The 24,535-nt window shown below is 43.4% G+C and overlaps 1 protein-coding gene across 4 annotated transcripts; it reads left to right on the top strand.

Annotated features, from left to right (window-relative positions):
* On the top strand, window positions 1-24,388 carry tnxba (tenascin XBa). 4 transcript variants are annotated; one of them, XM_071396083.1, is made up of 17 exons: window positions 1-135; window positions 275-1,840; window positions 2,694-2,803; window positions 9,695-11,059; window positions 11,152-11,289; window positions 11,515-12,867; window positions 13,556-13,678; window positions 16,776-16,919; window positions 17,164-17,283; window positions 19,203-19,358; window positions 19,584-19,696; window positions 20,207-20,339; window positions 20,956-21,107; window positions 21,340-21,436; window positions 22,079-22,240; window positions 22,966-23,129; window positions 23,825-24,388. In XM_071396083.1, exons 4-17 carry the CDS (start codon window positions 9,799-9,801, stop codon window positions 23,921-23,923), a joined length of 4,215 nt encoding a protein of 1,404 aa, XP_071252184.1. In that variant the 5' UTR covers window positions 1-135; window positions 275-1,840; window positions 2,694-2,803; window positions 9,695-9,798; the 3' UTR covers window positions 23,924-24,388. The 4 variants fall into 4 exon arrangements, with proteins under 4 accessions (XP_071252184.1, XP_071252186.1, XP_071252185.1 ...); XM_071396085.1 differs by having other exon boundaries at window positions 2,742-2,803; XM_071396084.1 differs by having other exon boundaries at window positions 1,747-1,840.
* The last annotated feature ends 147 nt before the right edge of the window (window positions 24,389-24,535 follow it).

Below are 24,535 nucleotides of genomic sequence, written 5' to 3' on the forward strand. Positions count from 1 at the left end.
GATATTATTTTAATGTCAGAACCCTGTTCCAATGTAAGCAGCATGGGAGTACTGGCCATCACTTCAATCATAGCCAGGTCAATGGCCGTACTGTTTTTGACATCAGACTTCTCATTAAACGTGAATCAATAAAGGGTAAGCAAATACACACATACCTCAACATCTCACATTTTCACTTCAGACATACCTTATTTAACTGTTTCTCGACTAACACCTTCAGCACATCTCAAATTCATACATGTTTATTTTTTTCTCCTAAATGGTTTGAATCTAGAATTTGCATCCTGGCATCTCCCAGGCTGTCTGTGTTAATGCTACTGTACAGTAAACGCTAAGGTGTGTTTCTCTATATACAATATCATCTACATAGAATGTCATTACCTGTCAATTGTCCTTTTGACCTTGATCAAACCTCTGTGGTTCGTCACATGTTATACAATGCCAGACTGTTTGGTATGTGTCAGAAGTTGGATGATGCTGTATTCACATTAGTTGTATAAACATTCCACACAAAAATGGATTCCCAATAACTAGGCCAAGAACAAAGTAGTAGGCATATTCACAATTAAGAGTAGTCATTGGTCCCATTCAGTAGGCCTCGATAATAACAATGACGTCAGTACAGATAAAACGACTGACATCTTCCTTCACCACAAGATCTCTAATCAAAGCTTCCCAAAGTGCTGTCGCAGCAGTCGACTGCTGAACCAGAACCGCGGGACATGCTTGTGATGTACACTATAGTGCATTCAGCCATGCCTGTCTGGTTTCACCCATTCTCCAAAGGCCAAGGCAAGGTCAGCAGTTGGCGGGTGGTCCATGGTGAGTTAGAGAGAGGAGAGACAGATTTGGAGAGAGAGAGATGGGGAGGTGGAGAGAGTGAGAGAGAGAGTGATGGAGAGAGGGAGAACGATGTGGATGGAGAGAGCGAGAGATGGGGAGAGAGGGCAGAGTCGCTGTTGGAAGTTGCCACCAGATGGAGGCGCTGCTGAGAACAGACCACCCATGTGGAGCGTGTGTGAGGTTGACCCAGTTAATTTTATCACTGGAGTCATTGGCTGCATCACATAGGGACTAGGGTGCCATTAGGGACGTAGCGATGTCTCACCCATAGGGACTAGGGTGCCATTAGGGACGTAGCGATGTCTCACCCATAGGGACCAGGGTGCCATTAGGGACGTAGCGATGTCTCACCCATAGGGACTAGGGTGCCATTAGGGACGTAGCGATGTCTCACCCATAGGGGACATGACAGAAAAGGGGGATATTATATTGAGGCTGTAGTTTTCCAGTATGTTTCCAGTGTGTTTTCAGTATGTTTCCAGTGTGTTTTCAGTATGTTTCCAGTGTGTTTTCAGTGCAGGTCATTGAGATAAAGGCATTGAAAATGGTCCGGGGGACATTCTGGTGTCGGGAGTGTTTTCAAGAGGCAGGGAGGTGTAAAGAGATCCATTGTACTGTACGATAACCACTCAGGTTTGTGTAGGTGTTGGTGTGTGGGGGGTATTTGTGTATGTTTGTGCCCATTTTGTGCTGTGTCTGTGTGTGTGTTTGTGTGTCTGCGTACGCAAATGTGTTTGATTGTGCAAATATGTGTGCGTGCAGGCGTGCGCACGTGAGTGTGTGTATGTGGTTTACAAAAGGTGGGCTGGTGGGTGGTAATGTGGGTAAAAGACGCAATGCCTCCTTCATACAGCATCCGTTAGATCTGCTAGCTATTCAGTCACTTACATAACACCCCTGTAGTTCTATCCTATTACCTCCAACAGACACGCCATTCATACAGACAGTACTGCAGGTCTGTGGCCACAGCTCGCCGGCCAATACCTGCGGCATCATGGTATGTATCCCATCATCATGGTAATCTGAAACACTATTCAATCAAAACCGTATGAAGGTTTCAGAGGAAAAGTCAAATACTGTAGGCAGGGTTCGAACCAAAAATGGGGCAGGGAGAAATGTGCAGGTTTATAGCTAATCTCATGCTATTCTACACATTTTGCCGTGAGGCTGAGAGAAAATGTTGCTGTTTTAGAGCTATTCTGCTATTCAACACAGAGAACATTTTGCAGTTTTAAAGCAAATTTCCTGTTATTCAAAAAAACATTGCATTGCTTATGACGTGTTCATTTGCTATCTGGGGGGACCACAAACCCCAACCCACCCCCCCCCCAAAAAAACATGACTATTATTATTTTGGGGGGCGGAGAGGGGTTGTGGGCCCCCATGCCCTGCGGGGGCTGTGGGGGTGTGTGCTAAATATGCAGTAGTGTTGTTATTTCACACTCTAGCTAAACATTTTCCTGACTGAACAAGGCCCTAGTCTTAGAGACTAGAGGATGGTATCTGGACCAGGCTTTCTTCTATTGATGGCTGTAATACATCAGGTTTGATGACGCTGAGTAAAAAACAACACCTGTTGACCGTGATATGTAGATGTAAGTGTAGTGCAGAGTAGCAGGCACAGAATGGCCACAAATCTAAACCAGTCAAACTAAATCTAAAGATGACCTCAGGTTTTGACACATATCCTAATCAAATATTTTACATGAAGGCTGCAAGAGTTTCAATGAGGGGGGTAGGTGGAGGGGGTTGAGGGGATTCTGGGGTGGGGCGTTTATAAGTAGGAGCAGACTTTACCCTCTTTCTAGTGGTGGTCCTTTCTCTCTCTCACGCTCTCTCTCTTTCTCTAGCTCTCTCTCTCTCTCCTCTTTCCTCCTCCCTCCTTCATGCCTGGGCAGAAGTCTATATGAGGTGCAAAAGACTGATACACACTAAATCACAGGAGGGAATTATTGTCCTGGTAAGTTTCACCTTTTCATACAAACTTATGGATGGATGATCATGTTATTCAAACGTTTTTTTATTAATGAATGAACAATTAAAATACCATAGAGTCAAGCATCTATAGTTAAATAAAGTCATAGGAATAGTACATTTTAAATACAATGAAATACAATGAAATATGGTCCTCATCAGTCTATGTTCTTAAATCTGTGGGGTATGTGAGAAGAGAGGCCGGTGCTGAATGATCAATGATCTACTTCATTCCAAGTCAGTACTAATGTTAATAGTCATGAATTTACTAGTATTGTTCTCCAATTACAAAAAGTTAACGTACTTACTAATGAGTTGTAATCTAATTTCAGAACTTAGTTGTACATGTAATTAGTTGAGGTACAGTACAATGGAACATCAATGCATGAATAGTGGTGAGAAGCATGGTTGTAGTCTGGGTGTTTTAGTAACGCTTTATCAGTAGCCACAAAACTGTCCCAAAAAAAATGATAAACAATCTATAAATGATTAGTAAATAATAAATCATTTAACACAGTAGTTGTGCACACCCTTCATAAATGTCATTATATTACAGATGCTCTGTATGCTCCTAATGTACTAGCTACTGCATAACTATGTGTTTCCTCATTCATTTCATTCCCCTGAGTTTTATGAAATACATTTCATCTGAGCATATTTCTCCTGGTGGTTTTCATAAGGCGCGGGTGCAGATGATGTAAGACATTCGTTAGTCAAAGACGCACAGTGAGCAGCATACAGTAAGGCTCTGTTCCACCTCTGCACAGCCTCACCACCGACAGGGCAGCAGGACCCTCTAGGTCTCAGTTCTCAGTCCTGACACCTTTTTCCTACTACAACATTAAGTAACTTGCTAGCCTAGGAAGTGACCTGGCCTTATCATTTAATCAGCCATTGGAGTTGGCCATCCAGTGAGAGAAATATTTGTTATTTCAGAGTATCGATGTCTGTGTGTAAAATGCTTTCCAGATATTCCCTTGCTTGCCCAAGCTCTTTAACTGTAACTGTACTGTACTAAGCATCAGTGGAGACTGCTGAGGGGAGGACGGCTCACAATAATGTCTGGAACGGAGTAAATGGAATGGCATACAAAAAAAATTTGAAATCATGAGTTTGATGTATATTATAACATTCCACCCATTTAAAAAACTGGAGGCCTCTTACACTTCAATGTTGTGATCGAAAATCTGGGCGAAATGCATAGCACAGGTTTTACCAGATATTGTTCATCCTGATCAGACAGTTTTTTTTACATGGATAATATATTGGAGATAATATACGGCAATTACTTGAAACAATTGAACATTATGAAACATCAAAGATACCAGACCTGGTCTTCATAGCAGATTTTGAAAAGGCGTTTGATAAAGTACGACTAGAATTTATAAATAAATGCCTGGCTTACTTTAATTTCGGCAAATCTCTTATACAATGAGTTGCAGTTATGTACAGCAACCCCAGATGTAAAACAGTAAATAATGGTTACTTCTCAGAAAGGATTGAGCTTTTAAGAGGAGTAAAACAAGGCTGTCCGTTGTCTTCATATCTATTTATTATGGCCATTGAAATGCTAGGTATTAAAATTATGTCCAACAAGAACATCAAAGGATTAGAAATCCAGGGGATAAAAACAAAAGTGTCAATGCATGCCGATGACTCAAGTTTTTTCTTAAGTCCACAATCTGGATCCCTGCACAGTCTCATTTAAAATCTTGATCACTTTTCTAGCCTCTCTGGACTAAAACCTAATTATGACAAGTGTACCATATTACGTATTGGATCGTTAAAAAATACATTGTTTACACTACCTTGTAGTTTACCACTTTAATGGGTGGATGGTGAAGTAGACAACCTTGGTATTCACATGTAAAAAACAATGTCATTACCCACAATCAATTTCAATAGAAACTTAGCAAAAACAGATACAATTCTGAAACCATGTAAATTCTTGTCTTTTTATGGAAAACAAATTGATTAACTCTTTGGTTTTATCAAAGTTGACTTACTTACTAATGGCACTGCCTACTCTAGACAAATCATTTTTTAAATCATATGAGCAGAAAATATTTCATTTTATTTGGAATGCTAAGCCAGACAAAATGAAACGTGCCTATTTATATAATGAATATGAGTTTGGGGGGCTAAAATTGTTAAATATTAAAGCTTTAAACCTCTCACTAAAAGCTTCACTCATACATAAATTACACTAAACCCAAAATGGTTCTCCAGTAGATTATTAAGAAAGGCTCATCCTTTGTTAAAAAAATTACCTTTTTGCCTTTATACAGATTACAACTTCTCATTTCCAACTAATTGAAAATGAAATGTTGTTTAAAGTATTGACCTTTCTTTAACAAGCCATACAAAGATGGTTACAATTTCAGTTTTATCCTCCAGAAAAGATCAAACAAATATTACAACAAATGTTATGGTTAAACTCAAACATACTGACTAATAAAAAAATATTCTTTATGTGAAAATTTTTTAAAAATGTTATTATATGTATTAATGATATTATGAATAGAAACGGAGGAGTTATGTCACATATGCAGCTGTCGAAAATATATGGGAATATCTGCTCAATCCAAATTTACAACCAACTGATTGCAGCACTACCACAAAAATGGAGGCAAGTGGAATCTTGCAAGGGAACTTGTTTTCCTGCCATATATTAAATATACAAATTGGATGAAAGGAATTGGCATAAATAGACAAATACATCAGTTTCTTTTGAGGACAAAAATGTTGACAGCTGCGTCATACAGGTTGCAAAATAAATGGGAAGAGATTTTCTTTGTACCAATTCCATTGACACATGGTTTATGAACTGGTACACAAAATACTTGATTCAACACTTAGAGATTTTCCATTTAAATTATTATGTAAAAGTTGCCACCAACAGAATGCAATATATATATATATATATATATATATATATACAGTGGGGAGAACAAGTATTTGATACACTGCCGATTTTGCAGGTTTTCCTACTTACAAAGCATGTAGAGGTCTGTAATTTTTATCATAGGTACACTTCAACTATGAGAGACGGAATCTAAAACAAAAATCCAGAAAATCACATTGTATGATTTTTAAGTAATTAATTTGCATTTTATTGCATGACATAAGTATTTGATCACCTACCAACCAGTAAGAATTCCGGCTCTCACAGACCTGTTAGTTTTTCTTTAAGAAGCCCTCCTGTTCTCCACTCATTACCTGTATTAACTGCACCTGTTTGAACTCGTTACCTGTATAAAAGACACCTGTCCACACACTCAATCAAACAGATTCCAACCTCTCCACAATGGCCAAGACCAGAGAGCTGTGTAAGGACATCAGGGATAAAATTGTAGACCTGCACAAGGCTGGGATGGGCTACAGGACAATAGGCAAGCAGCTTGGTGAGAAGGAAACAACTGTTGGCGCAATTATTAGAAAATGGAAGAAGTTCAAGATGACGGTCAATCACCCTCGGTCTGGGGCTCCATGCAAGATTTCACCTCGTGGGGCATCAATGATCATGAGGAAGGTGAGGGATCAGCCCAGAACTACACGGCAGGACCTGGTCAATGACCTGAAGAGAGCTGGGACCACAGTCTCAAAGAAAACCATTAGTAACACACTACGCCGTCATGGATTAAAATCCTGCAGCGCACGCAAGGTCCCCCTGCTTAAGCCAGTGCATGTCCAGGCCTGTCTGAAGTTTGCCAATGACCATCTGGATGATCAAGAGGAGGAATGGGAGAAGGTCATGTGGTCTGATGAGACAAAAATAGAGCTTTTTGGTCTAACTCCACTCGCCGTGTTTGGAGGAAGAAGAAGTATTGAGTACAACCCCAAGAACACCATCCCAACCGTGAAGCATGGAGGTGGAAACATCATTCTTTGGGGATGCTTTTCTGCAAAGGGGACAGGACGACTGCACCGTATTGAGGGGAGGATGGATGGGGCCATGTATCGCGAGATCTTGGCCAACAACCTCCTTCCCTCAGTAAGAGCATTGAAGATGGGTCGTGGCTGGGTCTTCCAGCATGACAACGACACAAAGCACACAGCCATGGCAACTAAGGAGTGGCTCCGTAAGAAGCATCTCAAGGTCCTGGAGTGGCCTAGCCAGTCTCCAGACCTGAACCCAATAGAACATCTTTGGAGGGAGCTGAAAGTCCGTATTGCCCAGCGACAGCCCCGAAACCTGAAGGATCTGGAGAAGATCTGTAGGGAGGAGTGGGCCAAAATCCCTGCTGCAGTGTGTGCAAACCTAGTCAAGAACTACAGGAAACGTATGATCTCTGTAATTGCAAACAAAGGTTTCTGTACCAAATATTAAGTTCTGCTTTTCTGATGTATCAAATACTTATGTCATGCAATAAAATGCAAATTAATTATTTAAAAATCATACAATGTGATTTTCTGGATTTTTGTTTTAGATTCCGTCTCTCACAGTTGAAGTGTACCTATGATAAAAATTACAGACCTCTACATGCTTTGTAAGTAGGAAAACCTGCAAAATCGGCAGTGTATCAAATACTTGTTCTCCCCACTGTATATATATATAAACTCAGCAAAAAAGAAACGTCCTCTTACTGTCAACTGCATTTATTTTCAGCAAACTTAACGTGTAAATATTTGTATGAACATAACAAGATTCAACAACTGAGACACAAACTGAACAACATAAACTGAACATGTTCCACAGACATGTGACTAACAGAAATGGAATACTAACAAAAGTAACAGTCAGTATCTGGTGTGGCCACCAGCTGCATTAAGTACTGCAGTGCATCTCCTCCTCATGGACTGCACCAGATTTGCCAGTTCTTGCTGTGAGATGTTACTCCACTCTTCCACCAAGGCACTTGCAAGTTCCCGGACATTTCTGGGGGGAATGGCCCTAGCCCTCACCCTCCGATCCAACAGGTCCCAGACGTGCTCAATGGGATTGAGATCCGGGCTCTTCGCTGGCCATGGCAGAACACTGACATTCCTGTCTTGCAGGAAATCATGCACAGAACGAGCAGTATGGCTGGTGGCATTGTCATGCTGGAGGGTCATGTCAGGATGAGCCTGCAGGAAGGGTACCACATGAGGGAGGAAGATGTCTTCCCTGTAACGCACAGCGTTGAGATTGCCTGCAATGACAACAAGCTCAGTCCGATGATGCTGTGACACACCGCCCCAGACCACGACGGACCCTCCACCTCCAAATCAATCCCGCTCCAGAGTACAGGCCTCGGTGTAACGATCATTCCTTCGACGATAAACGTGAATCCTACCATCACCCGTGGTGAGACAAAACCGCAACTCGTCAGTGAAGAGCACTTTTTGCCAGTCCTGTCTGGTCCAGCAACGGTGGATTTGTGCCCATAGGCGATGTTGTTGCCGGTGATGTCTGGTGAGGACCTGCCTTACAACAGGCCTACAAGCCCTCAGTCCAGCCTCTCTCAGCCTATCGCGGACAGTCTGAGCACTGATGGAGGGATTGTGCGTTCCTGGTGTAACTCGGGCAGTTGTTGTTGCCATCCTGTACCTGTACCGCAGGTGTGATGTTCGGATGGACATCTTTCTTTTGGTGTTTTTCAGAGTCAGTAGAAAGGCCTCTTTAGTGTCCTAAGTTTTCATAACTGTGACCTTAATTGCCTACCGTCTGTAAGCTGTTAGTGTCTTAATGACCATTCCACAGGTGCATGTTCATTAATTGTTTATGGTTCATTGAACAAGCATGTGAAACAGTGTTTAAACCCTTTACAATGAAGATCTGTGAAGTTATTTGGATTTCTACGAATTATCTTTGAAAGACAGGGTCCTGAAAAAGGGACGTTTCTTTTTTTGCTGAGTTTATATACATATGGGGCATACAACAATCTCAGCTCTGTAGATTTCGCTGTGAAGAGACAGAATCAATATATAATTTATTCTGGTATTGCCCCTATGTAGCTTGTTTAAATGAATCTTACAAATAGCAGTGTTTGGCGATTTGGAAAGCTATAGTCAACAAATAATATAATAATACTCGTAGGAAAGGTTTTCATCTTTAGCTCACAATCTGTGGATACTATACAATTAGAAAGGTTAAAAAATATGTAAAACATCACAGAACAATTGAAAAATATATGGAAACCAATCGAGGGTGGACTATGGTAATAGGTGGGATGGGCTGAGAGTGGCAGAGGGGTGGGATTAAAGAGCTGATGTTTGGTAATGTACTATTGCTATGTGACTGCTTTATATAAAAGTACCATGTATGTAAAATGTGTATGCGAAATGTATACGTAAAATGTAGGTATATGTAACAGAAAAGCTGTAAAAATATATATATCTTTCCTCAAAATGGGTTAATAAAAAAAATGTGCCACTGATTCCGCTCCAGCCTTTACCACCAGCCTGTCCTCCCTAATTAAGGTGCCACCAACCTCCTGTGATAAGCATAATGTTCTCATTGAAAGCATTCCAAATAATCTTTGTCAGTTTGGATGTGGGGGTTTGACCTCAAGGAGGACTTGAGGAGAGAGCTACTACAAGTAGTTGGGTTTGTACGGTATAATAGCCCCTTTCTTCACCTGGAGAGTGAGCAAAAAAACAAACAGTTTAGGAGCAAAGTGAGGAAAGGGTTCAGTGTATGTGGTTGGAGAAGGAGAGCGGAAACGTCCAGTGAAAATGTACAGAGCACCGCAGAATATACTACTAGTAGTGAACACAGTGCTTATCTGTTGTGCCGCTGAGCCTCTGGCTCGTAGTCACTACATACCTCTACGGCCAATGGCCACAGCACAAACCTAACTTTATGACTTGGTTCCAGAATGGCTTTGCATATGTTAATAAACTGTAATCTGAGTATACATCTTGGCTGACTTGTTTTTTTCTTTTTCATCTGTAGGATAACCCTGGTGGATTGTCTAGCCTCCTCTCCACTGAGACACTGGGGAAGGAGTTTATAGAACTGTTGGAATTCGGACCCTCCAAACACTATTCTGCCTCAAAATGTTGTTTTCTCTAGCCCTCCTCTTCCTGCTAACCCCGTTCCCCTCCCTTCAAACTCCAGTAACCAATGAGAAAAGAAACGCTACAGGAACAGGAAGTGAACCCAAACCCTACGTCCTACTCACCCTCTCCCGCGCAAAACCAAAAACCGCAGCCACGCTCGTGAAAGTCACCAAAGAGACCCCTAAGCCCACTCCGAAAGCCCTAAACTCAACTGCAGCCAATCAGACACATCCAGCCCCCTCAACCCCCCTCAAACCTCCAACAGCCACGCTCGTCAAACTCACCAAAGAGACCGCAAAGCCCACTCCAAAAGCCCTAAGCCCAACTGCAGCCAATCAGACACATCCAGCCCCCTCAACCCCCCTCAAACCTCCAACAGCCACGCTCGTCAAACTCACCAAAGAGACCGCAAAGCCCACTCCAAAAGCCCTAAGCCCAACTGCAGCCAATCAGACACATCCAGCCCCCTCAACCCCCCTCAAACCTCCAACAGCCACGCTCGTCAAACTCACCAAAGAGACCGCAAAGCCCACTCCGAAAGCCCTAAGCCCAACTGCAGCCAATCAGACACATCCAGCCCCCTCAACCCCCCTCAAACCTCCAACAGCCACGCTCGTCAAACTCACCAAAGAGACCCCTAAGCTCACTCCAAAAGCCCTAAGCCCAACTGCAGCCAATCAGACACATCCAGCCCCCTCAACCCCCCTCAAGGCTCCAACAGCCACGTTCGTCAAACTCACCAAAGAGTCCCCTAAGCCCACTTTGAAAGCCCTAAACCCAACTGCAGCCAATCAGACACATCCAGCCCCGTTGACCCTCCTTAATCCTTCAACAGCCAAGCTCATCAAACTCACCAAAGAGACCCCTAAGCCCACTCTGAAAGCCTTAAGCCCAACCGAAGCCAATCACATTCTTCCAGCCCCTTCAACCCCCCTCAAGCCTCTCAGAGCCAGTGGTCCAAAGACCACCACCAAAGACAAACCCTCCCCCACACAGCCGCATCCCATCCCCATCAAGGTGCTCATCACTTCTGACTCTGGCTGCATCAGCAAGGACACGCAGAGCAACGCTAGCAACCGCACCAAGGAGCAGACCCAGACCCATGAGCTGAAGCTGAAGCCTGGCTTTCCTCTAACCCTGACCCACCGCATCAGTCTGGTTCCTACCTCCTGCACCGGGGGATGTGTGGCTGAGATGGCAACACTGAAAGGACGCGTTGGCAGGCTGGAGAAAGAGATGTCCCTCATGAAGAGTAAATGTACGACTGGTCTTATTTAGTTATACATAACCGTAACCTCCTAGTCGCAAACCTCTTTCACATAATAACTTCATTCTTCCCCTTCCTACCAGGTGCTTCCTGCTCCAAAGGCCCATGTCCCAATGACTGCAGTGCGAATGGTAAATGTGAGAAGGGAACGTGTGTCTGCCTCCCAGGGTTCCTTGGTCTAGACTGCAGTAAATGTACAGCTGGAGCTGACTGCAGTAAAAGTGAGTTACTGTGCCTTCTTCATTTGATCTGACTCGTCTTCTTTCATCTGATTTTCTTTATTGCAATTCAGCTAGAGACACACTAGCACCTCATAATCTAAGGTTAACTTCCAGTCGCCACACACAAGCACACCACGTAGAATGCACGCCCAATATACATTCCTTCATTCTAACTTGTATGCTAGTGTGGTTATTGGAGCACATATCTTTTTCTCTCATCTCCAGAAAGTACCAAAGACAAAATCCAGATAACGGTGGAGACGGTGGCGTTGAAGGTATCACCTGAGAGCAATGCTATCACGGAGAGTCTGCAGGGGAAGAAGACCAAGGCAGACCAAATCCTCTTCCAGAAGAAAACAGAGCAAAAGAAACCTACAGCCGCCAAAGAGGATGGTGACATCAAAAGCAAAACAAAAGTGACCACAAGTGTAAAAGCAGGCCTCACCAAGACACAAGCCAAACAAGGGGTTACTGTCACTAAAACCAAAAGTAAACTCTCCACCCATTCCAATGCTACCAAGATTAGACTGGGCCGACCAACCGTCGGGCAGGTTCTGTTGAAACACCATGGAGGAAGAAAGCAAGAGAGCAAAGGCAAAACGACAGTTATAAGGAAGCAGTCTAAACCTGACCTGAAGTTGAAAGTAACAGCAAAGGAGGAATCTGCAGCTAAAGCCATTGCTGAAGCTAACAACCTCCAAGACCAACCTCAAGCCAATGTCACCCAAAGCACTGTGAAGACGTTTGTGAACAAAACCCGGTCAGGAAAAGAGACTCTGGAGCAGTCGACGTTGGCTGAGAAGAATGTGACTCTAACATCTGGAAAGAAAACAGTCAAAAAGGTGAAATTAGTTCAGGGGACTATGAACGTTACAAAGGTGTCATTGGCTTTTGATAGCACTAAGGCTGGGACGGGCAAGATCACCCTTACAAAGGACATTAAGACAGAGGCAGACATCTCCTCAGGCACATCTAAAACTACTGTGAAGACAGGGTCAGGCAAAGGGAAGCCAGTCCCACGGAAGAGTCAGTATGTTGTGAACATGACCACTGTGGAGACCACCTCTGAAGTCAAAGTCCTCAGCAACAAGACAACAACTATCCAGTCTTCCAAAAACACCACCAAGAAAGCAGGAACAGGAGTGGGCAGCGGACTTGGCTCTGTGAAGGTTCAGAACATCACCACGTACGGCTTCACCCTCACATGGTCGGCCCCGACAGCCATGTTTAAGAACTTCACTGTGTCCAGAAGAGAGCACAGGGCAGAGGGCGAGGAAGATGAGGAGGAAGAGGCGGAGGAGGAAGCTGCTCTCGGGGAAGAGGACAGAATAGCCGCAGTCGTCAACACCACCATTGAGATCCGAAAACAGAGCCCTAATGGAACCGTGGCTTTCCCCACTAAAGCTCCCGGTAGCTCCAGAGGTAAAGCTCACACAAAGAGGGTGTCCGTTGTTCTCCCCGGCAGCGTTCGCTCTGTGGAGCTCAGTAACCTGCGACCTCAGACCCGATACTCCCTGCACATATTTGGCACCACTCCCGGATCCCGCTCCAAGATTCACAGAGTAACCACCATGACAGGTAATTAGGAGAACCAAACCCACATAGAGGCTTATTCATAATATCTGACCATAACCTTTTATGAATAACTCCTATAGTAATGTATCTTTTCATTCAATGTGCTTGTTCATGTATTGGATAGCCTGCATGTCTCTCTTTCATTTAAACTGTGGCTGCACTAAATCATCACTTGTCTCGAAACAGAATATCCCATTGTATCTATATTTTCTATACTTCAAATTTACTGGGACTTTAGTGACTTTTTAACCTTTTCCTTCACACTTGAAGGGCAATTCCACCACTTTTCAACCTCATGTTCGTTATCTCCAGCACAATATCAGTGTCTACGTGAAAACGGTGCATTTCCACATTTTGTAGAAAAAAATATAAAGTAAAAAAATGCTGAAACGGTGACCGTTTTAAACACTATGACATTCACTGTGACCTGGGGAGCAAGGAAATACCCTCCTTCTGGCTAGAAACTCCTTTAGAAAATCACATTTGTATTACTTTTAATCCAACCCTGTGATGTCACAGAGAAGCAGTTTATAGGACCTTTCATCTCATCTTTTTAACACACAGAATATAGAAACACCCTGTTTTCGCATATGTTGACACTGGTGTGGTGCTGGAGACAATGATTATGAGGTTCCTTTAAAGATCCTCTTCTGACCTCTCCTCTTCCTCATTCATTTTCTTCCCCATGCAGGGCCTGAGCCACCCACCGAGCTGGTGTTTAGTAACGTGACAGAAGCCTCTCTTTCTGTGTCCTGGTCCAAACCAAAGAACAAAATCTCCGGCTTCAAAATCACATACTCTCACTCAGTCACGGGTAAGTTACTGTTACCTTAACTTTTATCATGTTATTTACCTCTAAGTCAGGGTTTCCAAAACTCGGTTCTAGGGCCCCTTCTTGATAATGAGTTGAGTATTTGAATCCGCTGTGTAGTGCTAGGGCAAGAAAATAAATGTGCCCCCGAGGTGGGGCAGGACCAGGTTTGGGAAACACTACTATAAGTGACAAGGTAATGAAACTTTGAACACTTTAAAAAGAGTTTATTCGCACCCCTTTTGTCAGCACAAGGGCTTAACCAGAATCATTCAAGTGGAAGACACAACTTTTGTAGCATTCTTGTGTGCTCCATTAATGAATGACAGATCAGCTGTTCAGTCAAAATACCTTCGTCATCCCCAAACACTGACACTGTTTAAGTGTCAATCATGGCCGGTGTTCCAAATGGCACCCGATTCCCTTTATGATGCACTACATTTGACAAATAGGGAATAGGGTGCCATTTGTTTTCCCCTGAGGACCAGTGTGATGCTATATCTGTCATCATGACAGGAGAGAGTGGTTCTGTCTACAGTATGTCTGTCATCATGACAGGAGAGAGTGGTTCTGTCTACAGTATGTCTGTCATCATGACAGGAGAGAGTGGTTCTGTGTCTACAGTATGTCTGTCATCATGACAGGAGAGAGTGGTTCTGTGTCTGTCTGTCATCCTGACAGGAGAGAGTGGTTCTGTGTCTGTCTGTCATCATGACAGGAGAGAGTGGTTCTGTGTCTACAGTATGTCTGTCATCATGACAGGAGAGAGTGGTTCTGTCTACAGTATGTCTGTCATCATGACAGGAGAGAGTGGTTCTGTCTACAGTATGTCTGTCATCATGACAGGAGAGAGTGGTTCTGTGTCTACAGTATGTCTGTCATCATGACAGGAGAGAGTGGTTCTGTGTCTACAGTATGTCTGTCATCATGACAGGAGAGAGTGGTTCTGTGTCGACAGTATGTCTGTCATCATGACAGGAGAGAGTGGTTCTGTGTCGACAGTATGTCTGTCATCATGACAGGAGAGAGTGGGTTATGTGTCTGTCATCATGACAGGAGAGAGTGGTTCTGTGTCTACAGTATGTCTGTCATCATGACAGGAGAGAGTGGTTCTGTGTCTACAGTATGTCTGTCATCATGACAGGAGAGAGTGGTTCTGTGTCTACAGTATGTCTGTCATCATGACAGGAGAGAGTGGTTCTGTGTCTACAGTATGTCTGTCATCATGACAGGAGAGAGTGGTTCTGTGTCTACAGTATGTCTGTCATCATGACAGGAGAGAGTGGTTCTGTGTCTACAGTATGTCTGTCATCATGACAGGAGAGAGTGGTTCTGTCTACAGTATGTCTGTCATCATGACAGGAGAGAGTGGTTCTGTGTCTACAGTATGTCTGTCATCATGACAGGAGAGAGTGGTTCTGTGTCTACATTATGTCTGTCATCATGACAGGAGAGAGTGGTTCTGTGTCTACAGTATGTCTGTCATCATGACAGGAGAGAGTGGTTCTGTGTCTACAGTATGTCTGTCATCATGACAGGAGAGAGTGGTTATGTGTCTACAGTATGTCTGTCATCATGACAGGAGAGAGTGGTGCTGTCTACAGTGTGTCTGTCATCATGACAGGAGAGAGTGGTTCTGTGTCTACAGTATGTCTGTCATCATGACAGGAGAGAGTGGTGCTGTCTACAGTGTGTCTGTCATCATGACAGGAGAGAGTGGTTCTGTGTCTACAGTATGTCTGTCATCATGACAGGAGAGAGTGGTGCTGTCTACAGTGTGTCTGTCATCATGACAGGAGAGAGTGGTTCTGTGTCTACAGTATGTCTGTCATCATGACAGGAGAGAGTGGTTCTGTGTCTACAGTATGTCTGTCATCATGACAGGAGAGAGTGGTTCTGTGTCTACAGTGTGTCTGTCATCATGACAGGAGAGAGTGGTTCTGTGTCTGTCTGTCATCATGACAGGAGAGAGTGGTTCTGTGTCTACAGTATGTCTGTCATCATGACAGGAGAGAGTGGTTCTGTGTCTGTCTGTCATCCTGACAGGAGAGAGTGGTTCTGTGTCTACAGAATGTATGTCATCATGACAGGAGAGAGTGGTTCTGTGTCTACAGTATGTCTGTCATCATGACAGGAGAGAGTGGTTCTGTGTCTACATTATGTCTGTCATCCTGACAGGAGAGAGTGGTTCTGTGTCTACAGTATGTCTGTCATCCTGACAGGAGAGAGTGGTTCTGTGTCTGTCTGTCATCCTGACAGGAGAGAGTGGTTCTGTGTCTGTCTGTCATCATGACAGGAGAGAGTGGTTCTGTGTCTATAGTATGTCTGTCATCATGACAGGAGAGAGTGGTTCTGTGTCTACAGTATGTCTGTCATCATGACAGGAGAGAGTGGTTCTGTGTCTACAGTATGTCTGTCATCATGACAGGAGAGAGTGGTTCTGTGTCTACAGTATGTCTGTCATCATGACAGGAGAGAGTGGTTCTGTGTCTACATTATGTCTGTCATCATGACAGGAGAGAGTGGTTCTGTGTCTACAGTATGTCTGTCATCATGACAGGAGAGAGTGGTTCTGTGTCTACAGTATGTCTGTCATCATGACAGGAGAGAGTGGTTCTGTGTCTACAGTATGTCTGTCATCATGACAGGAGAGAGTGGTTCTGTGTCTGTCTGTCATCCTGACAGGAGAGAGTGGTTCTGTGTCTAGAGTATGTCTGTCATCCTGACAGGAGAGAGTGGTTCTGTGTCTGTCATCCTGACAGGAGAGAGTGGTTCTGTGTCTGTCTGTCATCCTGACAGGAGAGAGTGGTTCCGTGTCTGTCATCCTGACAGGAGAGAGTGGTTCCGTGTCTGTCATCCTGACAGGAGAGAGTGGTTCTGTGTCTGTCATCCTGACAGGAGAGAGTGGTTCTGTGTCTGTCATCCTGACAGGAGAGAGTGGTTCTGTGTCTGTCATCCTGACAGGAGAGAGTGGTTCTGTGTCTGTCATCCTGACAGGAGAGAGTGGTTCTGTGTCTGTCTGTCATCCTGACAGGAGAGAGTGGTTCCGTGTCTGTCATCCTGACAGGAGAGAGTGGTTCTGTGTCTGTCATCCTGACAGGAGAGAGTGGTTCCGTGTCTGTGGATTCCCTGCAGTCCCAGGTGTCTCTGTCCAAGCTGTCCTCAGGGGCCACGTACGAGGTCAGTGTGATGTCCACTATGGGGAAGAGAGAGAGTGATCCCCTCATTGCCATCATGACCACAGGTGATCACCACACTTACCTAGATCTAATGTGCTGTAGCAACTCACCATTACAGTACATCATCATGCATTCTGCTTTGGACGTGCAGAACGATCCAGAGTGTATTTGCCTTATTTTTACCCACAGTTTCAGTTGTCTTGCCCTGCAAAATGACAACAATGTGTTTTAAAACATGACATAAAGGCATAAAAATAATTGTTATTTAGCTAAATTCACCATGTAAAACACATTGTCTTTGGACTGCAGTACCTGCCCCTCCAACTGTTCTCCAAGCAATTAACGTAACAGATACCAAGGCAGTGCTGCAATGGACCCCCGCCATGGGCCAAGTAGACCGCTTCATCATCAGTTATGAGTCTGCAAAAAGTGAGTGTGGTATCATTTCCTGATGAAAAGATACGGTGAACATACATACAGTAGTATAACTATAGGTATCCAGTTCCTTCAGAAAGTATTCAGACCCCTTGACTTTTCCCACATTTTGTTACGTTACAGCCATATTCTAAAATGTATTAAATAAATAAAAAATCCTCAGCAATCTACACACAATACCACATAATGACTAAGTGAAAACAGGTTTTTTAGAATTTTTTGCTATGAGAATCGAAAGTGAGCTCAGGTGCATCCTATTTCCATTGAACATCCTAGTTAAATAAAGACTAAAACAACTTGATTTGAGTTCACCTGTGGTAAATTAAATTGGTTGGACATGATTTGGAAAGGCACACACCTGTCTAAGGTCCCAGTTGACAGTGCATGTCAGAGCAAAAACCAAGCCATGAGGTCAAAGGAATTGTCCATAGAGCTCCGAGACAGGATTGTGTCGAGGCACAGATCTGGGGAAGGGTACCAAAAACTGTCTGCAGCATTGAAGATCCCCAAGAACACAGTGGCCTCCATCACTCTTAAATTAAGAATTTGGAATCACCAAGACTCTTTCTAGAGCTGGCCACCTGACCAAACTGAGCAATCGGGGGAAAAGAGCCTTGGTCAGGGTTGTGACCAAGAACCCGATGGTCACTCTGACAGAACTCCAGAGTTCCTCTGTGGAGATGGGAGAACCTTCCAGAAGGACAACCATCTCTGCAGCACTCCACCAATCAGGCCTTTATGGTAGAGTGGCCAGACGGAAGCCACTCCTCAGTAAAAGGCACATGACAGCCCGCTTGGAGTTTGCCAAAAGGCACCTAAAGACTCTCAGACCATGAGAAACAAGATTCTCTGGTCTGATGAAACCAAGATTTAACTCTTTGGCCTGAATGACAAGCGTCACATCCGGAGGAAACCTGGCACCATCCCTACGGTGAAGCATGTTGGTGGAAGAATCATGCTATGGGGATGTTTTCAGCGGCAGGGACTGGGAGACTAGTCAGGATCAAGGAAAAGATTAACGGAGCAAAGTACAGAGAGAACCTTGATAAAAACCTGCTCCAGAGCGCTCAGGACCTCAGACTGGGGTGAAGGTTCACCTTCCAACAGGACAACAACCCTAAGCACACAGCCAAAACAATTCAGGATTGGCTTCAGGACAAGTCTCTGAATGTCCTTGAGTGGCCCAGCCAGAGCCCGGACTTGAACCCGATCGAACATCTCTGGAGAGACCTGAAAATAGCTGTGCAGAAACGTTCCCAATCAAACCTGACAGAAACTCCCCAAAAACAAGTGTGCCAAGCTTGTAGCGTCAGACCCAAGGTTGTAGCGTCAGACCCAAGGTTGTAGCGTCAGACCCAAGGTTGTAGCGTCAGACCCAAGTTGCTTCAGCAAAGTACTGAGTAAAGGGTCTGAATACTTATGTAAATGTGATATATATATATATATTTATATATTTTAATATTTTGTATATATATATATATATAAATTAGCAAAAAAATATATATATATTTTTGTTTTGTCATTATGGGGTATTGTGTGTAGATTGATTAGGGAAAAAACTATTGAATCAATTTTATAATAAGGCTGTAACGTAACTATATGTGGAAAAAGTCAAGGGGTCTGAATACTTTCAGAAGGCACTGTAGACCAGTGGAGGCTGCAGAGGGGAGGACGACTCATAACAGTGGCTGGAACGGAGCAAAGGGAATGGCATCAAACACATAGGAACTGCTCCAGTCATTACCACGAGCCCGTCCTTCCCAATTAAGGTGCCACCAACCTCATGTAGTATATACTATGTACCATAGCTAGTATAACTACACCTGTACATTGTATACTGTTCTACTCACGTTCCAAGCTGTGATTCAGCCTAAGCTGCATTCCCTGTCCCTCCTCCCTCGTCTCTCCCACAGCTCCTAATGTAACAGTGACAGTGATGGTGTCTGGTAACTCAGTAGAGCAGCAGCTGAGAGGGCTGCAGAGAGCCACCCTGTACACAGTCAAAGCCCTGAGCCAGAAAGACAGTCTGCAGAGCACAGCCATCACTACCACCTTCACAACTGCCAGTGGTGAGTACACAGGGGGGAAACACACTGACATGCACAACATCACATGTAACTACAGTGTAGAACCTCAAAGATTTGAAGCTCAGAGTTACCGACTGACCGGTCAAAGTTACAAACATTTCAGTGCTCCAAACGACCTCTATTCCCGACACGTCGGTATTTCTGAGGTCCTGCTGCTTAGGGAAAAGAACCAGAAAGTACCTGTATGTGTGATGGTTTGTCCTTCAGCTGTAAAGGCCGGGGAGGTGGGCGCTCGTTCTGCTGTGGTATCATGGAAATCCCCCAGTGTTGCGTTCAGCAGATACAGAGTGACCTATCAGACGGCAGGAGAGGAGGTCAAGGTGAGCTTTATTCCTCACATGATACATTCGTGTGAACTTAATACCACAACTATACTGCTACTATATTGTATACCAATGCTACAGATGTAGGATCTTCATTTGAGCCAGTTTGCTACAACAGGAAAATAATCCTGCCGCAACAGAAACTGTGAATTATATTTATTATAAGAAATTGACATTTTTATAAGGGCTGATACATTTTTTCTTAAGGGAAAATCAAGTCTGAAATTTCAAAGTGGAAATTACAAACTTCAGAAGACTTTTTAAACCTCAAATACCAAAATAAATAAATAAATACTATCAAATGAAAATCCTGCAACTGTATACAATGTTGCGTCCCAAATGACCATATTCGTATAGTGTACTACTTTTAACCAGGGCCCATAGTCAAAAGTAGTGCACTATATAGGAAATAGGGTGCCCTTTGGGACGGACTATATGAGGTGAAACAACAGTGCATGAGGTAAAACAGTTTCAAACATCTGTTTCTCTGGTCCTCTATCTCCCCAGGAGGTGATTCTGGACTCCACGGTGACAGAGTACAAGCTCACTGGACTGTTCTCTATGTCTAAGTACACAGTGCTGGTACAGGGAGAGAGAGAGGGGCAGTACACATCTATTGTCACCACTGAGTTTATCACAGGTAGGTGTTACAGACCAGCAGTGAATTTCGAAAATGTACTTTGCACATGAGTCTCTCCATTTCATCAACTCAAGGGAGCAGGGTTACTTATCTTTTATAAGAGAATATAGTAATGGTATAGTAATGTTATAGTAATCGTATAGTAATTGTATAGTAATTGTATAGTAATCTTATAGTAATTGTATAGTAATTGTATAGTAATCGTATAGTAATTGAATAGTAATTGAATAGTAATCTTATAGTAATTGTATAGTAATCATATAGTAATCATATAGTAATTGTATAGTAATCTTATAGTAATTGTATAGTAATGTTATAGTAATGTTATAGTAATTGTATAGTAATCTTATAGTAATTGTATAGTAATCTTATAGTAATTGTATAGTAACCGTATAGTAAGTATATAGTAATCTTATAGTAATTGTATAGTAATCGTATAGTAATTGTATAGTAATCATATAGTAATTATATAGTAATCGTATAGTAATTGTATAGTAATCTTATAGTAATTATATAGTAATTGTATAGTACTTATATAGTATTTGTATAGTAATTGTATAGTAATCTTATAGTAATTGTATAGTAATCTTATAGTAATTGTACCCCCTCGGCTCAGGAAAACTGCGCTTCCCGTTCCCCACGGAGTGTTCCCAGGAGCTGCTGAACGGAGCGCTCCAGTCAGGAGAGGTGGATCTATACCCAGAGGGCAAGGAAGGGAAGGCAGTCAGAGTCTACTGTGACATGGAGACTGAGGGAGGCGGCTGGACGGTAACATACAGGCTTCTCTCTCTCTCATGGGTTTGAATGGGATTGAATCATCAGCCATCTGATTCCAAAGGTTGACAATCACATTTCCTTTTGAATAGCTGAATTTTGTTGGACATAGTACGTGGGGGAATGGTAGAATGGCTATAAATGTGGGACATCTATGCATATTTATTTTCTATGGTGAGTCTGTCTGTTTCCAATATCAGCTTTGTGAATGTGTTGCATACTGTAGGTGTTCCAGAGGAGAATGAACGGGAAGACAGATTTCTTCAGAACCTGGAGTGACTACACTAACGGCTTTGGAAACCTCAGCGAGGAGTTCTGGCTCGGTAAGGTTTGGCTCAATGCTACTGATCCACTGAAGAAGAGGACAAACAGGAAACTGTAGTTCAGAGATGGGGTCATTTCTATTATCATTTCAGTAAATTTAGGAAGTAAACAGAAATTAATTTTCCAATTTTCTTTAATCCTTCTCTATGAGAACATTTTTAAATAGGAATTTCAGTCCACTTCTTGAATTGACTGAATAGAGGACATGCATAAAGATGACTGCCCCCATGTACTTACCACAAATACCTCATTTGCTAAGTTCGTCCTATTATACAGTGGTTTCCATTATTCTTGTTTGGAATCTGCATTAGCTTCAGTAAATCTCCAAGATGGTGAAAATTTGAAAAAAAAAAATACAAAAAAGTTAATTGTGCTGATTTACTGGCACATTGAGCCCTTAGCTCCTTAGTTTAAAAACTCTGTGGGTAATGCTAAAACAATGACGGCATATCCGAATTCCTCCTTCTTTACGCACCTTCACCATTGAAATGAAATTGACCCCAACCATGCTAACTGCATCAACAGGGAGGCTACTACCAAAGCTTACACTATGTACTCTACATAGCTCACAGCTTGAACATAGAGTACATAGTATATGCTTTAAATGATGTCGTCTCTCTCTCTATCTCTCATCCATCCAGGTAATGAGCTGCTTCACAACCTGACCAGCATGGGCCCAGTGAGCCTGAGAGTGGACCTGCGTTCAGGCAACGATACGGCCTACGCCCATTACTCCAGCTTCACCATCGACTCAGAGGACAAACACTACGCCATCGAGGTGTCTGGATACACCGGCACTGCAGGTAAAAGGGGAGGGATGGAAGGGAAACGGAACACAGAGGAGAAAGGAATGCAAGATGTACACTAGCCAAGATAGAATGTGAGGACAGAGCCTAGCAGAGCAGAATGTACACTAGCCAAGATAGAATGTGAGGACAGAGCCTAGCAGAGCAGAATGTACACTAGCCAAGATAGAATGTGAGGACAGAGCCTAGCAGAGCAGAATGTACACTAGCCAAGATAGAATGTGAGGACAGAGCCTAGCAGAGCAGAATGTACACTAGCCAAGATAGAATGTGAGGACAGAGCCTAGCAGAGCAGAATGTACACTAGCCAAGATAGAATGTGAGGACAGAGCCTAGCAGAGCAGAATGTACACTAGCCAAGATAGAATGTGAGGACAGAGCCTAGCAGAGCAGAATGTACACTAGCCAAGATAGAATGTGAGGACAGAGCCTAGCAGAGCAGAATGTACACTAGCCAAGATAGAATGTGAGGACAGAGCCTAGCAGAGCAGAATGTACACTAGCCAAGATAGAATGTGAGGACAGAGCCTAGCAAAGCAGGTGCTTAAGGTTGACGAACCAAAACTCAAATAGCTCACAAACAAATATTCAATACGAGGTCAATCCCATTCACATAATTTCACTAAAGTTAACATTTTACTGAAGTTGGGGGGTGGGATTGGTCCCTCACTCTACAAATCCTGAATTGTACTTCTTTCTTTCTTCCCCATCACGTATATAAGGTGACTCCATGAGGTACCACAACGGGCGGCCATTCTCCACCAGAGACAAGGAACCCCACCCCCTGGGCATCCACTGTGCCAGGGCCTACATGGGCGGCTGGTGGTACAAAAACTGCTACAAGACCAACCTCAACGGCCTCTATGGCACCAGCAGCAACAACCAGGTACGACTAGTATCAGTATCATCCCACTAAGTGCTTTTGTCGTTGCTTTGACATTTTGATTACAGTACCTTTCATGGTCTTTGCTATTCCAAGACAGCACCCCAATGTTGATATGCTATAAACACTGCACCACATCTCGAGTGTTTCAATTTGATCCATAGAGAATGATAGAGGACCCTTCTTTGTATCTGTCCAATTATGGCATCTGTGAGCACACGGGCAGCACCATTAAGGCCATCTTCATTTTGAATTAGTTAAAAAAAAAATCCTACTACTTATATGAGTTGGTAAACAAACTGAAAAGGTGCATACTGCCACATGGAGTGTGTTATTTGAACAGGTATAAAGCCAATGTTTGTGAATTACTGCCACCTGCAGTTATGGAATGTTTGCTCATGTATAATTCATTGGCTGATCCCTCAGATGGAATTATGTGATCCTTCATTAGCCCATAGGAAGTCCCACCCAGTTGACTACTTCAAAATGGTGAAATTTCTCAATGATGATGCCCAAGCTAAAACGGGCTTTTAGGCACTAGAGTCCTTTATCTATCTCTATGACTTGAACAGACTTCTTATTTGAAGATGTGTCATCTGCTATCAACTCCTATCAACTAATGTAACTGATTTGAAGTTTTGTCAACTCAACTTAATCTACTAAATGAACGTAACTCAACTGCTTGTGCTGTGTTATAGGGTGTGGTGTGGATAGACTGGCAGGGCAAAGACTCGTCCATTCCCTTCACTGAGATGAAGTTCCGACCGGCCGGGATCTCCGTCACAACCCACGGCTAAGACTGTCCTCTGACTCGTCCACCCCTAAAACCCTTCCTTTGAGAAACAGAAAAGTGGAGCACCAAGAGACCATAAACGTGTGGATGTCGCACTTCCTGCATCTGAAATTCTGCCACAACTTGCATGTCCAGTGGTCTTAACAGCCGTCACGACAGACAGCGTATCAGTCCGTACTTGTACTGTACAGTGCAGTGCACCAGGCTCCTGTTCTGTACCTTTATCATGCTGTCTCTCTCAGCTGTATTTGTAGACAGGAAATATTTGTGATTGCAGCATGTTGTACAGTATTGTTTTATGACCCAACTCTTACCGTCTCCAACTCAATGACTGTTCTACTGTTCTGACCCCAAAGCATCCCTAGCTGATGCACATCACAAAGGTTACCCACCCCACTACTACTGTAATAAAAGATGCACTGTCTCACTCTATTGGAATAAATGAGGCAAATGAATGCCTGGATGGAGATGGGTTTTTAGTACTCAACTATGTGAGTGGTGTTGTGTGTGACTGACATCATAGGATTGATGTCAATCTGCTAACACGATTCTTCAGGTGTTGTCAAGGTTACTCATCACCATGTGTAGTTCACCAGACCACCTGTGACTGTCATCA

This window comes from Salvelinus alpinus, chromosome 4, assembly GCF_045679555.1.
Source record: "Salvelinus alpinus chromosome 4, SLU_Salpinus.1, whole genome shotgun sequence".
Lineage (NCBI taxonomy): Eukaryota > Metazoa > Chordata > Actinopteri > Salmoniformes > Salmonidae > Salvelinus > Salvelinus alpinus.

Excerpts from the sequence above, each read along its gene's own strand:
- tnxba (XM_071396083.1), top strand. The coding sequence starts at position 9,799 with ATGTTGTTTTCTCTAGCCCTCCTCTTCCTGCTAACCCCGTTCCCCTCC. Across the intron at positions 19,359-19,583 it reads CACCTTCACAACTGCCAGTG|CTGTAAAGGCCGGGGAGGTG; the intron begins GTGAGTACACAG and ends TTTGTCCTTCAG. Across the intron at positions 21,437-22,078 it reads CAGCGAGGAGTTCTGGCTCG|GTAATGAGCTGCTTCACAAC; the intron begins GTAAGGTTTGGC and ends TCATCCATCCAG.